The sequence below is a fragment of the Lolium perenne genome, chromosome 3 (genome assembly GCF_019359855.2).
Source record: "Lolium perenne isolate Kyuss_39 chromosome 3, Kyuss_2.0, whole genome shotgun sequence".
Lineage (NCBI taxonomy): Eukaryota > Viridiplantae > Streptophyta > Magnoliopsida > Poales > Poaceae > Lolium > Lolium perenne.
Genome location: NC_067246.2, coordinates 222,153,907 through 222,169,640, shown reverse-complemented (window position 1 = coordinate 222,169,640; position 15,734 = coordinate 222,153,907). Strand labels below are relative to the sequence as shown.

General features: G+C 45.0%; 1 protein-coding gene across 1 annotated transcript; it reads left to right on the top strand.

The window, feature by feature from the left end:
* Window positions 1-220: 220 nt before the first annotated feature.
* LOC139829683 (ABC transporter B family member 3-like) lies at window positions 221-6,729 on the top strand. The gene is made up of 12 exons (XM_051369600.2): window positions 221-505; window positions 591-645; window positions 1,307-1,482; window positions 1,690-1,911; window positions 2,033-2,271; window positions 2,991-3,516; window positions 3,591-3,864; window positions 3,965-4,598; window positions 4,684-4,912; window positions 5,027-5,293; window positions 5,385-5,648; window positions 5,891-6,729. Exons 1-12 carry the CDS (start codon window positions 221-223, stop codon window positions 6,530-6,532), a joined length of 3,813 nt encoding a protein of 1,270 aa, XP_051225560.1. The 3' UTR covers window positions 6,533-6,729.
* Window positions 6,730-15,734: the final 9,005 nt, after the last annotated feature.

Sequence of the window (15,734 nt, the reverse complement as noted above, 5' to 3'; positions counted from 1 at the left end):
ACTGCGTTCGCTCATTCGTGTGCCTTTTTTCCACCGCAAACTTTCCCGGTCGCTTCCAGCTACCAAGCACCCAACAACTATACCTTGGCGTCAAAGCACTTAGGGAGGCCGGCAGAGTGCGTATAAATAGTTGCCTACACCACTCCCCGGGGACAGGAACTACACGCGACCCACTGCGGCCGGGCTCGTACAGCACATCGGCAAAGCCAGCTGCCGGGAAATGGACGCGACAGCAGCAGCAGATAGTAGTGGAGAAGGAATACGCCATGGCGGCGGCGAGGGAGGAAAAGATGGCCGGCCGGAGAAGGACGAGGCCAAGAAGAAGGTGCCGTTGCTCGGCATGTTCAGTTACGCCGACCGCATGGACGTGCTGCTGATGGTGGTCGGCACGCTGGGCGCGATGGGCAACGGAGTGGCAGAGCCACTCATGTCCGTGCTCTTTGGGAACGTCATCAACTCCTTTGGCGAGAGCAGCAGCAGCGACGTCCTCCGCCGTGTGACCAAGGTGTGCCACGGCTTACGGTGATCAGTGATCACCACTTCACTTGAACAGTAGTTAGCCGATTTAACAGCGAGTGTTCTTTCAATAGGTTGTGCTGAACTTCATATATCTGGGCATTGGGACAGCAGTTGCTTCGTTTCTTCGTAAGTGCAATTTCCATTCTGTTCCTAGAATGCATGCATGTTACCTGTCAATGGAACTTTAGATGTCAAGCAATAGTACACAGGAAAAGATAATTATACATTGGGTATATAACATATGTAAATAAACTGAACTGCAGAGGATAATTTACCAACTTATTTCTTAGTGTAAGTATCACATGGAAACCTTATCCCTGAAAACTCCATGGGGAGAGCTGGTATTCTATAAACTTGCGAGACTTATCAAACTCAACTGCATTTCAAAGGCATGAAACAGTGATGCACGATCATATGGCGCTACGACACTCAAAAGCAGTTCTCACGATATTAATTCCACCTATATTCCATTGTTAGATTCCAATGTATGAGGTAAATACTTCCAGTTAAAGATTTTAATAGCTGAGCAATGCGGAACTAGGAAATGTAAATTAAAAAAAAAACTCGTTTGAGTGATGAAAATGCAGATAGAATGATTAGAACAGAGCAATCATCATCAGTTATCATGTATTTATCCCATGAGAAATGCCAATTGCATTCCCAATAATCGAATATGTTTTCTGCATGTTAGACCATGATCTGAGATGCGGATATGTAAACATGGAGTGTAGCGGAACTTTGGTTTCATTGATGCAATAAAATCGAAGGTTCATTGCTTTTTTTTCAGAGGTGTCTTGCTGGACGATGGCAGGAGAAAGGCAATCGGCCCGCATCCGTTCTTTTTACCTGCAATCAGTTCTGAGACAAGATATTGCATTCTTCGACACAGAAATGACAACTGGAGAAGCAGTTTCTAGAATGTCTAGCGATACGGTCATAGTTCAAGATGCTCTTGGTGAGAAGGTAATACTTTCTTTGGGATACCGAATAAATAAACATAATATCTTCATCACATTGCATGGCGTGAAATGAAAAGTGTCAGTGTTTTTTCTTTCAGAAAATTATGGCGATTACATAAGTATATGTGTTCGTTAACTAAGTGTGTCCCATAAATTCAAGGCAGTCCACCAAGTGCTGCAGGTGTTGACATTCATGCTTTCTCCTTTACAGGCAGGGAAGCTTTTACAACTCGCATCCGCCTTCTTTGGTGGTTTTATCATAGCATTCACAAGAGGCTGGCTCCTGACTCTTGTCATGCTAACATCGTTACCACTAGTCGCGATCGCTGCTGCAGTGTCTGGACAGATGCTAACCCGAGTTTCTAACAAAAGACTAACATCGTATAGTGATGCTGCAGACACGGTTGAACAGACAATTGGATCTATACGAACAGTGAGTTAAAATTATATCAGTTATTTGAAATAATATATTTTTCTCAGTTAGTTCGAATTATATCAGTTATCAGTTATTCAATAAAAAGCAAAAAATAAGTTAGCAACTCTCATGTGAGCAGGTTGTGTCCTTCAACGGTGAGAAGAAAGCTATAGCAATGTACAATAATTTCATAAAAAAGGCTTACAAGACAGTTATTGAGGAAGGTCTTATCAACGGTTTTGGAATGGGCTCTGTCTTTTGCATCTTATTTAGCAGCTATGGCCTAGCCTTCTGGTATGGTGGAAAGCTAATCATTGACAAAGGTTATACCGGAGGGAAGATCATCACTGTTTTGTTTTCTGTAGTGACTGGGGTAACGTGAGTTTCTAAAAACTTTACATTGCAAAGACCTTTGTTGATAATACAGTAGTCACGTTCAGTGCATCTAACTCTCAGTATTTTGGTCTAAATGGATGGTTGGAATATAAAACATCAAATAATAGGATTTTAAATCTAGAGAACCTTTTTCTTACACATGCCATGTGAATACATATTTTTCTCTAAATATTTATAAGAAACTCTACGTCGTGACTTGATATTCCTTTCAAGGAGCCTATTTACTCATTTATCGTTTAATGGTAAATAATGCAATTGTCAATAATTGAGCTCAAGATTAGTAGTTTAAAAAAATATAAATACATGTAACTCAAGAGATTCAAAGTGCCTGCTTCCCTTTGAGGATAAAAGAAATCCAACAATAATCCTAAAAGAAAAAACATAAAAATTCTACTTAAATAGAATTAAACTAGATTGATCCACTTGCTACTTTATCAGCTCATACAAGAAAATAAACTCTCTTGCTAAGAACATCAACCCAGTTTACGACAGGAAGCATAATCCACATGAAGCTATTGTGGAAATTCTGAGCAAATAAGTGTCTCAACCATAAGAAGATAGAACAACTACTAGAAAGTTATAAGATGAAGATATTGCCAAATAATTGAAAACTGTACTTCATGTCAAGAAATAGAAAATTTAACCATTGCATATTGTATAATAATGTCCTAAACGTGGCATTTTCCAAATGTTTGTAACAGTTCGTTAGGGAATGCAACACCATCAATTTCTGCAGTTGCAGAAGGTCAATCTGCAGCATACAGACTGTTCGAAACAATTGAGAGAAAACCAGAGATAAATTCAGATGATACTAGTGGTATGGTTTTAGAAAATATCAAGGGGGATGTTGAGCTAAAGGATGTGTACTTTCGCTACCCCGCAAGACCTGGGCAGTTAATATTAGATGGATTGTCATTACAAGTAGCCAGTGGAACAACAATGGCCATAGTTGGAGAGAGTGGAAGTGGTAAGTCAACAGTTATCAGCCTAGTTGAAAGATTCTACGATCCACAAGCTGGTGAAGTTTTGATAGATGGAATGAACATCAAGAATTTGAGTCTTGATTGGATAAGAGGGAAGATCGGTCTTGTTAGCCAAGAACCAGTGCTTTTTATGACCTCCATTAAAGAGAACATAATCTATGGTAAAGAAGATGCGACCCTTGAAGAGATCAAGAGAGCAGCCGAGCTTGCAAATGCAGCAAACTTCATTGACAAGCTACCAAATGTATACAAAATAAAATTGAATTCTCCAAATATTTTGTTGAAATTCAAACTAACACTATTTTCATTTCATACCAGGGCTATGATACATTGGTTGGCCAGCGTGGCACTCTGCTTTCTGGAGGACAAAAACAAAGAATTGCAATTGCGAGGGCTATCCTTAAAGATCCAAAAATTCTTTTGCTAGATGAAGCAACAAGTGCATTGGATGTGGAATCTGAGAGGATAGTTCAGGAGGCACTCAATAGGATAATGGTAGAAAGAACCACACTCGTCGTTGCTCATCGTTTGAGCACTGTAAGGAATGTGGACTGCATCACAGTTGTTCGTCAAGGGAAAATAGTTGAACAAGGTTAGAGTCTCTTGAATATGTATTACTTTTCCCATTCAATTTTTTCTGTTGTCACTCTATGACGATTCATTCACTCTACAAACATATCCTACATGTACAGGTCCTCATCATGAATTGGTGAAGGATCCCATTGGAGCTTACTCCCAGCTTATTAGGCTACAAGAAACTCGTGGTGATGAAAAGCGTAAAATACAAGATTCTGGAATGTCCAATTCCTTATCAAAAAGCAGTAGTTTGTCAATCAGACGGTCAATGACTAAAGATTCATTTGGCAATAGCAACAGATACTCCTTCAAGAATCCGTTAGGATTGTCATTTGAGTTGCATGAGGATGAAATCACGGACAACCACAGGAAAGACGACCTTCTCGATGGGAAGACCCTTAAGAATGCACCAATTGGACGTCTTTTTAATCTTAACAAGCCAGAGGTGCCATTTCTTCTGCTCGGTTCTATAGCAGCATCGGTGCATGGAATCCTTTTCCCATTATTTGGCATTATAATGTCCAGCATTTTAAAATCATTTTACGAGCCACCAGACAAGCTGCGAAAAGATTCTAGCTTTTGGGCACTGATATGTGTTGTTCTGGGGATTGCATCTTTGATTTCAATCCCAGCAGAATATTTTTTGTTTGGAATTGCTGGTGGTAAGCTTATAGAGCGTGTTCGTACTCTGTCATTTCAAAATATTGTGCGCCAAGAAGTTGCTTGGTTTGATAATCCCACAAATTCCAGGTATCATATTCAGATGTTTTCATAATTATTTCATATTCTCGTCTATGTGTATACAAATACTAACATTCTGCTTTATCACTTACAGTGGGGCACTTGGTACGCGGCTCTCAGTTGATGCATTAAATGTCCGGCGCTTAGTAGGAGATAACCTAGCTGTTATAGTGCAGTCTGCAGCTGCACTAATCACTGGCTTTGTCATAGCGTTTACAGCGGACTGGAGACTTGCACTGGTTATCACTTGTGTCATCCCTTTAGTGGGTGCACAGGGTTATGCTCAAGTGAAGTACTTGAAAGGGTTTAGCGAAGAAGCTAAGGTGAAGCATGAGAACTCCAAAATCTATTTCCTGATTGATTCAGGATGAACTATCCTAAGGATCCATGAATGTCTTATTCTCTTATCATGATAACATGATCTTATTATTAAACAGGAGATGTATGAAGATGCAAGTCAAGTTGCAACTGATGCTGTTGGCAGTATCAGGACTGTAGCATCTTTCTGTGCGGAGAAAAGAGTGGTTACAACATATAACAAGAAATGTGAAGCTTTAAGGAAACAGGGAATTCGAAGTGGAATTGTTGGAGGGCTTGGTTTTGGTTTAACATTCTTGGTGTTGTATCTTACATATGCTCTATGTTTCTATGTCGGTGCTCAGTTTGTACGTCAGGGAAAAACTACCTTTGCAGATGTTTTCAGAGTAAGATTTCCTAGACCATTTGAATTAAAAAGTTGTGCATGGGTATCAGCTTCTAATAATAATAATCACGAATTCATTGTATGTTCTTCAGGTTTTCTTCGCTTTAGTTTTGGCAGCTGTTGGGGTTTCCCAGGCAAGTGCATTGGCATCTAATGCAACAAAGGCAAGGGATTCCGCCATTTCTATTTTCAGTATTCTAGATCGGAAATCCAAAATCGATACAATTAGCGATGAGGGTTTGATGTTGGAAAATGTCACCGGCGATATCGACTTCACCAATGTCAGTTTCAAGTACCCATCACGCCCTGATGTCCAAATATTCAGTGACTTCACGTTGCACATTCCTTCCAGAAAGGTATTATTTGCAACTTCTTGATGTCTTCTTTATTTTAATAGCACCCAATTGTTTTTCATTAGGATAATTAACTTAAACTGCCACCTCTTGGCATAAAGCCAAGAATACATACTTAAAACCGGGTGGTGTATCTAGTTTCAGTTATATCATCTAAGCAAACCTTCTGCTGCTTTATTTCACATGTGATCATTGACAAGCACTAAAATAGGTGTTGATGCAACCATTTCCTTCCTTTTCCTCAGACCATAGCACTCGTTGGGGAGAGCGGTAGTGGCAAGTCCACAATAATTGCTTTACTGGAGCGTTTCTATGATCCTGATTCTGGTAGAATCTCAATAGATGGAGTCGAAATCAAGAGCTTAAGAATAAGCTGGTTAAGGGATCAGATGGGGCTGGTAGGCCAGGAGCCAGTGCTTTTCAACGACACAATCCGTGCCAACATAACATATGGGAAACATGGAGAGGTGACAGAGGAAGAAGTCACGACTGTGGCCAAGGCAGCCAATGCTCATGACTTCATATCAAGCTTGCCACAAGGATACGATACCCTGGTCGGCGAGAAAGGAGTGCAACTATCTGGTGGGCAGAAACAGCGGGTAGCCATCGCAAGGGCCATCATAAAGGACCCTAAGATACTATTACTTGATGAGGCAACCAGTGCCCTGGATGTGGAATCGGAGCGCATCGTTCAAGATGCATTGGATCGGGTCATGGTCAGCAGGACCACCATAGTGGTGGCGCACCGCCTCTCCACAATTAAAGGGGCTGATATGATTGCAGTCCTCAAGGAAGGCAAGATTGCAGAAAAGGGAAAACATGAGGCCCTCATGCGAATCAAGGGTGGAGTCTATGCTTCGCTAGTAGAACTTCGCTCAAATTCTTAGTAGAGTTGTGTATCTTTTGAATACTTGTACATTTGTTCGTAGTACGACTAAATACAATTATCTTTATCATTTGAGAAGTGGATGCAAGAGCTGCCACTTTTTTTCCATGAAGATCTATGATTAGGATAATAGTAGGTAATGAGAGTAATCAAACTGGTTACACGAGAAGATTGGTCCTGGACCAATACCATTACTCATCTGTTTGGCTTTAAAATTTAAATACTAAACTGCATCAATAATAAGATGTGATCGCACATGACATCTTGCGTGCGATCCATGCGCTTGAGGTTTGCCGCACTGACCGGATGGAGCTGCTCAATAATGCCACCATGATTTTGTTGCCCAAGAACCCAGCAGCCTGCAGCCGTCCACCCGCGTGAGTTCAGACCCATCAGCCTTCTCAATTTCTTCACGAAACTTGTCATGAAGACCTTTGCTAGCAGGTTGAGCCCAAGAATGGATGAATTAATCAGCCCCTGCCAAAACGCTTTTATCAAGAGGCGTTCCATTCATGATAACTTCATATATGTCCAATGCCAGGCAAAACTCTTCAGACAGTCTAAAACCCCAGCAATAATGCTAAAGCTTGGTGTCTAGAAGGCCTTCCGACACTGTCTCTTGGGAGTTCCTTCTTGAGGTCTTGGAAGTGAGAGGATTCAGTCAGCGCTACCGTGACCTGATTGCGGCTCTACTGGCAACAGCTACCACCAAGATCCTAGTCAATGGCAGCTTGACCGAGGCCATCCATCACTGCCGCGGCCTCCGCCAGGGGAGACCCGCTGTCGCCGCTGTTATTTGACATCGTCATGGACTCTCTGGCTAAAATGATTGCAGCAGCTGACCACCATGGTACTTTGCAACAGATCGGGCGCCACCCAATGCCACACAGAGTTTCCCTGTATGCCGACGATGTCGTGCTTTTTATCCGGCCTGAAGCTACTGAACTGTTGTTGATCAAAGCACTCCTTCAGGTCTTTGGCGATGCAACTGGGCTTCGTACCAACTTCCAGAAAAGTACAATCACTCCCATCCAATGCACGGGCATTGACATCGATGCCATGGCTGTTACTTTCGGTTGCCCGGTGGCCCAATTCCCCTGCTGCTACCTGGGTATGTCGTTATCTGACAAGAAACTTTGCAAGCGCGATCTGCAACCCGCGCTAGACAAGCTAAGCGGCAAGGTGAAAGGCTGGATTCAGGGATCCTTCTCGATCGACGCGAGGCTTACCTTGGTCAAGCATGTCCTGGCAGCCATGCCAATTTTCCAAATGCTGGGCATTGCTCCGCCGGTGTGGCTCACCAAGGCTATAGACAAGATTGGGCGTAGCTTCTTCTGGGCCAAGGACGAGGTCGCGCCAGGTGGGAAATGCCTTGTCAAATGGCGATCAGTATGCCGCCCGACACTCTACGGTGGCCTAGGAATCCGTGATCTACAGGCCACGAGCATCACGCTGAGAGCGCGCTGTCTGTGGCAGACTTGGACAATGCCATCCAAGCCGTGGCATGGCCTACCTCTCCCCATCGACGACAAGGTCAGAGCCCTATTCGCGGCCTCTGTTGTTTTTCACCTGGGCGACGGTGAGCACCTTCTTTTTCGGACTGACCGCTGGCTGGGCGACAATTGTTTCAAGGACCTGGCACCAAATCTGTTCAATGTCTGTACCCGCAAGAAGTTGACGGTCGCTCAAGCCATGAAGGATCAATGTTGGTTGAGACACCTAAAGGGCGACATTCCGCAGCAGGCCGTGATCGAGCTGGTCACAGTTTGGGAGAAGCTGCAGGAGGCGGTACTCACGCCGGGCATGCAAGACCGTTACTTGGCGTTGGACCGCGGATGGTGCTTACACCGCCACCTCAGCATATGACGCGCAATTCATTGGTGCCACTGAAACAGTTTTCATTTCTTGCATCTGGGATAGTGACGCCCCTATGCGATGCCGTATTTTCGCTGTTCAAGGTCGGTGCCTAATGGCTGATATGCGAGGCTGGCCTCACAACGACACCTGCCCCCTTTGCACGGCTACTGAAGAATCTGCACATCATCTGCTGGGTTGCTGCCCCTTCACGATTCAGGTGTGGTGTAGAATCCTGCCTTTGGCCAATCTGCCGTCATGCTTCCTTCAATCGCAGCATCAACCCCTGTTTGAATGGATCTCAAACACGCGAAGCATGCTACCCAAGAACAAGCACAGAGGTTGGATAGCTCTAACACAACTTGTCTGGTGGACCATCTGGAAGGAAAGAAACAAGCGTATTTTTCAGGTGCGTGAGGACTCAATGGCAAACACCATTGCAACAATTCTGGGTGAAGCAGATCAATGGTTGATTGCTGGACGCAGAAAAGTGTGCGAGCTTCTCCAAAGACCACGAGAACCTGACTAATCCATACTCTGTTCAAGTCTGTTGTTGAGTTTTTGTAGCTTAGCTCAGTGTTTTACTATTGTTTCTAGCTTGTCCTTAATTTTGTAACTTTTTCCTCTATTATCAATGAAAAGCAGCTCTGCACTGCCTTTTCAGTCAAAAAAAAAGTAGAAAATAAACCAAATTTCGAGCTCCAAGCCTCTAGTTCACGAAACCTTCAGGGTTCTGCTCTAACAATTTCGCATGCGGGATGAGCAATCTTCGTCCCCCATGCTTCAACGAACATCAAATTACTATGAGCACTTCTGTGGGAAAGGGGCGAAGGGCGACATCGGCTAGAACTGCTAAACGCGCCTGCTGAAAGCAAAGGGCGACATCGGCTAAATCAAGGTGATTGCGAATTTCAGAACAGGGCTTACCTCTGGAGGCCTCTTCCTCGCTGGCGGCAACCGCGCCGCCGCCGTCTTCGCCGGTATCTTTATATCTCTCACTTTTTTTTCGAGAACTACCTTTTTTTTTTGGTAAATACTATCTACCGGAGTCTGATAGGAAGCCAAACATCGGACGATACCGATGCCGTCAATTGCTAATTGAATCTGACGCTTGAGCTTGGCTCAAACAAAAATCACATTAACGTACGCCTCCCCTAATCCAGCATACACATTAATGTGCAGCGCTCCCATCCCCTCCCCCAGATCTCATCTTTTCGTTCCCCTCGCCAGACCCGACCTGCTCTGCTTCATCCCTCGGCCCTGACCTTCCTGCTTCATCCGATCGCTCCGACCTGCTCTGCTTCCTCCGGCGGCCGCGCGCACACTGCTACCCTGGCTCTTCTACCTAAGCATCTGCGCGCCGGCATGGATGTCGCTCCGACACGAGGAAACATCGACGGAGCATAACCTGACCGGCGGCCGGCGGAAGTAGGTGGCGGAGATGTTCTGGTTGCATCTTTCCTCCAAATGGGTTGGTCATTGACTGATTCCACCGCCCACGGGAGGCCTATCTATACCTCGGGAGAAAGGTAATAACCCAATTTTGTGCATGTTTCCCTCCCCCCGCGGATAATCATTTATTCATATCAATCCGTGTTAGAATATTATTGTTTTGACTCGTTTTAGTGTGTGCAAGCTCACAAAACCAATAATTGATTCTACTGAATGGTTTGTACTGCCCGGTTTGTACATCATACAATTGTGATATACTGATGGTAGATAATCGCTGATTTTGAATTTTAACTTTTTATGCTTCCACTAAAGATGAGTTATGCTAAGATACCATGAATTTCATGCTTCCTTGTTGTATTCACATTCCATCTAATGGAATTGATCTGTTCTTATTGCAGGTATCCTTGTTAATTTGTAGATGCTTCATGTCATGAATCAAGCTTCACCCAGTTTGCGTATCGTCGTGGTAGTTTGACCGCCGCGAGGATGACGATGCGAGCAATTGTAATCCTCTATGTATAAAGTGAATAGCAGGATCAATGAAAACTCCAAATTGTTTCCAATTTGTTCATGGAAGCACGTTCCTAATTTGATAGGAGCAAATTTGGAACATTATCAAATTTGTATGAAGCACGTTTAAATTATCTGTGCCAATGGTCATTTTGATCCAGATAAAAAAAATCTTATTTGGATGGAAGCAATTTTATAGTTGACGAAAGCATTGTTGTGATCCTTTCAAATAAGTATCCTTTACATAAGGCACACGTTTATGTTTAAGCTGAAGCACACTTCATTCACCTTGAAGCAAGTATTTGTAAACATCATGTGCTTCAAGTGTTTGTAAAAAGAAAAGTGCGTCGGAAGGAAGCAAAGTAAGTTTACTAGAAACAAAGTGTGTTTCAGAAGGAAGCAAAGGATATAAATATTTCTGTAATCGTTAGACATGGAAGCAAATTATACAGTGTATGGAAGTAAGATTTGATGTTTTTGAAGCAAAATTTTGTTGCATAGAAGCAAAGTTTAAATATGCATGTTAAACTGGTAATGGAAACCAAAATCTGTTGTGTTCGAAGCAAACTTCAATTTGTAGGATGCAAAGTAGAATACTTTGAAAACAAAGCGTGCTTCATAAGTTAGCATAGCTAAAATACGTAATTCATTTCCTTAAAATAAAGAATTATGTTCCTAAAATCCAGCAGCTGGTTTCCTAGAAATGTGGAATCAGGAGTGGTTAGCGGAAGAAGTCAAAGACACGTAGGTTAACTGATTTTTTTTTATTTGGAGAGCCCTGGTGGGACGGGCAACATGCATGTGACGGTTCTTCATCTCACGTCTAGCCTGCTTTCAATCGTACGGTGATACGCTGGTCCGATAAAAGCTACATATCGGATGCCGATTGCTAGTGATGCCCTTTTTTTTTCTTGTGAAGGAATCTCTTTTGTCTGTGCTACTGGACTGGGCTTGGCAGGGCTGGGCTGAAATGGACAACTATTCATCAGATCAAGCAATCGAAGCCCTCGATTCAGCTCTTCAGATGGCTGACGAACGGTACGCGCTTGCAGTTTCTTTGGAGCGGCGGCGAACCCATCTCCGGCGGCCTGCGGGTAGGATGACGAGATCGTAGCGGGCACCAACTCGGGTGCCGCGTCTACCTCGGCATCCGACGGTGTCCAGGACGAGGTGGGAGACCTCGCAGTAGCAAAGGTACTCCGTCCTACACTTCACATACCCCGGATCCATATGGTTGATATTTTTTTGGCTAGTTTAGTTGTTATATTTGCTGTGTATCAATTACTCTACTTGCTGATTTGGTTTTTCATTGTACAGATAATTTGTTCACAGACTGACTGATGTGCTTTTTTGTACTATTAATCCATATACCCCCAGAAAACAACAGAGACACATGCTGAGGCAATCTCTGATGTCTTATGCGTAGCCGAAAATAGACTCATATATGCAATTAGCCTTAACATTTGTTTAGAGTTTACATCACTCGACTTGCAATGCAAATGCCACATGAGTTTTTCATTTTTAGCTACAAGGGGAGAGATGCAGTAAATATCGGCACATCTCCTTAAGACGCCTTTGAGTGTAGTTCGACCAGTGATGCGTAGACTCCATCCTTGATGCTCATGAGGGATTCATGCTTTCCCTTCTCAGCAAGTGAACCATCTTTAATGACAGCTATCATATCTGCCCCTTTATTCTAGGGTCCTTCAAGATCGTCCTTGCAATAGCTACCCGTTGTTTCTGCCCTCCAGACAGCCGTTGTGTTCATCTCTCGCCAACGTTAGTGTTGTATCCCTGAGGCAAGCTTGATATGAACTCATGAGCGTTGGCTGTCTTGGCGACAGTGATAATCTCCTCTTCCGTAGCTTCTTCTTGTTTTCCGTATGCTATGCAAGGTTTTTTTTCTCTGAAGCAATTTTTTACCGGGGGCACCGGAAAATACGGTTACCGCGAAATCTCGGAAATCTTGGGTTTTTCTCATCCGAGTTTTTCAAATAAATTTTGAATTCAAAAATTTCTACGCATCAAACAAATAAATTTCTACCGTTATCTAACCTAACTTCGCATGCAACGCAGCGGTAGGACGTTTACCTCCAGTAGCAGCAGGTTGTTGTGATCGAATCACGTTTCCGCATAGTTTTGTAATTTTTTTACAGAAAAACAGTTTAACGACATAAAAAAATATCTCCGAGCTTGGTTGAGTTTTCGAACTAGTGACTTGACGAGGCTTACAAGGGACCTAACCACCAGGACAAAGTTGGTTTGACAAATAACGTGGCGGGAGGCCCAGGAACATACGCCGGTAAATTGATAAAATCTTCCGGGCATCTGTTCCGGACATAGAAAAAGGATTTTTGCCAGATCCGGACTGATTCCAGACCGGCAAACTTGTAAAACATGCTCCCTTGGCGGGGCGCAACGATGCACCCCCCGCACCGGACAAAGGGTTTGGGAAGCGGAAGCTTCCGATCTTGGATCGAGTTCTTCCGCAAGTTATAGAAGTAAGAGAAGTTATCAACAGTGGGAGTGATACCGGCGTATCCCTCCATGAAAGCGGTAAAAAAAGAAAGATAAAAGATAGAGTTGCCCGGAAGGTGGTGGGGCTGAAGCTTGTAGAAATCAAGAAACTGCCGGAAGAAATCCGACGCTGGAAGGCCTAAGCCGCGCTCAAAATGGGCGGCAAAGACAACATATTCGCCCGGCCTGGGCGCAGGCTGCCGCTCCTTGCCGGGAATCCGGCAGAAGACCTCCTCTGGTATACTTCGGGACCGGTAGAGCCAGTCTATCTCAGCCTGAGTCACGTCGGAACCTATCCAGGCTCCGCGTGTATATGAATCAAGATCTATACCGGAACAGTTGGCATCGGCGCCCTGGCTCGAGCTGCCGGTATGTTTTCCTTGATCGCCGGTAGCTTGACCAGAGCCACCGGCCTCTTCCTCGGACTGGGCGAGGTCCTCCTCGAGCCCATCGGCAGGTTGATCTACCGGGAGCTCTTCTCCCGAGGAGATTTCCGGGCTCTCACTGTGCCGGGTGCTGCAGAGAGTTCCGGCAAAGAGTCTTCGGATGACATTTTCGGCTAAGTTTGGAAGCTAAGTAAAAACAAGTTTCCTCAAATCTATCTCTTCGCGAAGATCTACGCAGGAGAGAAAAACGAGAAAAATAGGGGATAAATACCCTACCGTATCCAAGAACAGCGGTAAAAAGAGGGAGAGTGAACCAGATCAAAAGGGCTAACCAGAGAATGGCGGCGGAGATCCTTAGGGTTGAAGGGCCCGAGGATTCGCCGGAGTTCGTCGAGGGGAGCGTCGGCGGCGGCAAACACAGAAGCGGAAGAGGGCGTCGTCCCAGGACTGAGGAAGAACAGCGATGTGGGGTCTCGACGGAGATGGGCGAGCGAGGTCCACTACGCGCTCCCGCGAAGTTTCGTCGGAGGACCTGCGGGTGGCGGCGGACGGCGGCGCTAAAGCTCGAGCGGCACTGGGCGCAGAGGGCTAGAACTTGGAGAATGCGAGAGGAAGTGAGAGCGTGGGGGCGGTAAGGAACCGTCGCGCCCTTTATAGAGGAGGATAGTGGGCCGAAAAACAGCCAGGCCCGCTCCGTTTCGCACCGTGGGCCGCCACGTGGCACGGAAATACACGAGTTGTTGAGAGGTGCCACAGGGATCCGGTGCGGCACATTAACTGCGCGCGGGAGTCGAAGGATTTGACGCCTGACACTGGCGCGTCAGATACAGTACGCATGTCACTGACAGTCACGATTTCCAATATATTCTCGGCTTCGTCGAGGAGGATTTAAAGGCAAAGCAACCAGAAAAAAGATACCTTAAGGTTTTGTTGAGAAGGGTATGTTGAGTCCGGCAAAGATGCCAGATAATTTAACTTGAAACCGGAAGGATTAATCCGGTACGTTTGGAGTGGGAACCTGGCATAGTCCGTCGGATAGAATCCGCCGGACTACACCAGCTTCATGGACTAATGTCGGGGGGATGGCCCCCGGTAGGCCAAGGGCCTGGAAAACTTGCCCTGTTTAGCTATCAAGATACCGGATTAAAGATTAATCCGGATGACCAAGTTAAGATAGCTAGCGCTGAGTTAAAGTGTACCGGTATACCAGGAGGGGTATACCGGAATGCGGTAAACATGAGAGAGGCCGGAGTACCGGCATGAACTCAACTGTAGCATGTCGGCATTCTGGTCAAAGATTCCACCAAGGACTAGAGGACAAGGATGAGCGAAGCACATTAGCTTTAATCGAAGCTCTGAAGCCAAAGCAGAAGGTGACGTAAAAGGTACCGGACGAAGTCATCGCTCCCTGATTAAAGACAGGACGGGTGTCATCAAGGCCAAAGAAGCTTTATAAAGTAGTTTAGCTCATCCAAGATGCCATTAGGGTTTCTTCCCATGTAAGCCACCCTCTCCCCTATATAAGGAGAGGGGGCACACCCCTGCGCGGGACAGATGGCATTAGACAGAAGTTGGCTCGCATAGCAAGTAGAACAGGATCCTGTAATCCGTACGTTTTTCAACCTCTGGCCAAGAGCCAAGTTCATCAATCTGTACCGGAAATTCTTCCCAAATCCTTCCCCTTGTTACCAAAACCCTCCCCCGGATCCTCTAGCGCTTACCGCATGTGGGGCCCACAGTGGGGCCAGCAGCTGCGCTTGCTGGAGTTTGACCAGACGGCGGATCAGGCTGAATTTAACTAACCCCGGTCATGCCGGTTTTTTGTGAAAAATTTCGAATTATTTCTAAGTTCAAGAAAATGCTTGCTTGGCAAAAGAACTTTGAGTCTCATACGCCAAACGCCCAAAAGAGGTAGGCAGAGCCAAAGCAAAAGAACCAAGTGTGCATCAGATTGGATGCGGAAACGAATCCGGAATCTTCACTGTGCAAGATCAAAGCAAACCAAAACAGACCAAAAGGATCTCAATCACATAAGTTACCAGCTTAACATATAAGCCTACCGGCGTACCGGTTAAGTTAAAAGTAGCACAACCAAAAGGACTTAAGTATCATACATCTCTCCACCCCGGCATACCGGGGGCAAATTTTACGACATTGTTTTCACTGAGACGGGATCAGGGGGTGTGATACAAAGGGGACGAGTTATTCTGGGCTTGCACGACAGGGGGTTCAGGGGCAGCTTCGGGCACAACCGGCGCTCCCGGGGCTTGTTCTGGAGGGGCATCAGCTTCTTCATACTTGCACCAGCATGCACCAACACAACGTCCCATAGGGTAAGAATACCCTGATTCATCATCATCATCTGGTCCTAGACCATGTGATGCTGCCAATAAGGGGGAGGCCAGAGATACAAAACCATATAGAAACCATGGACATGCCCAGATAAGCCAAGACAGATGCATAGCCAAGTGAATCCAATATGGA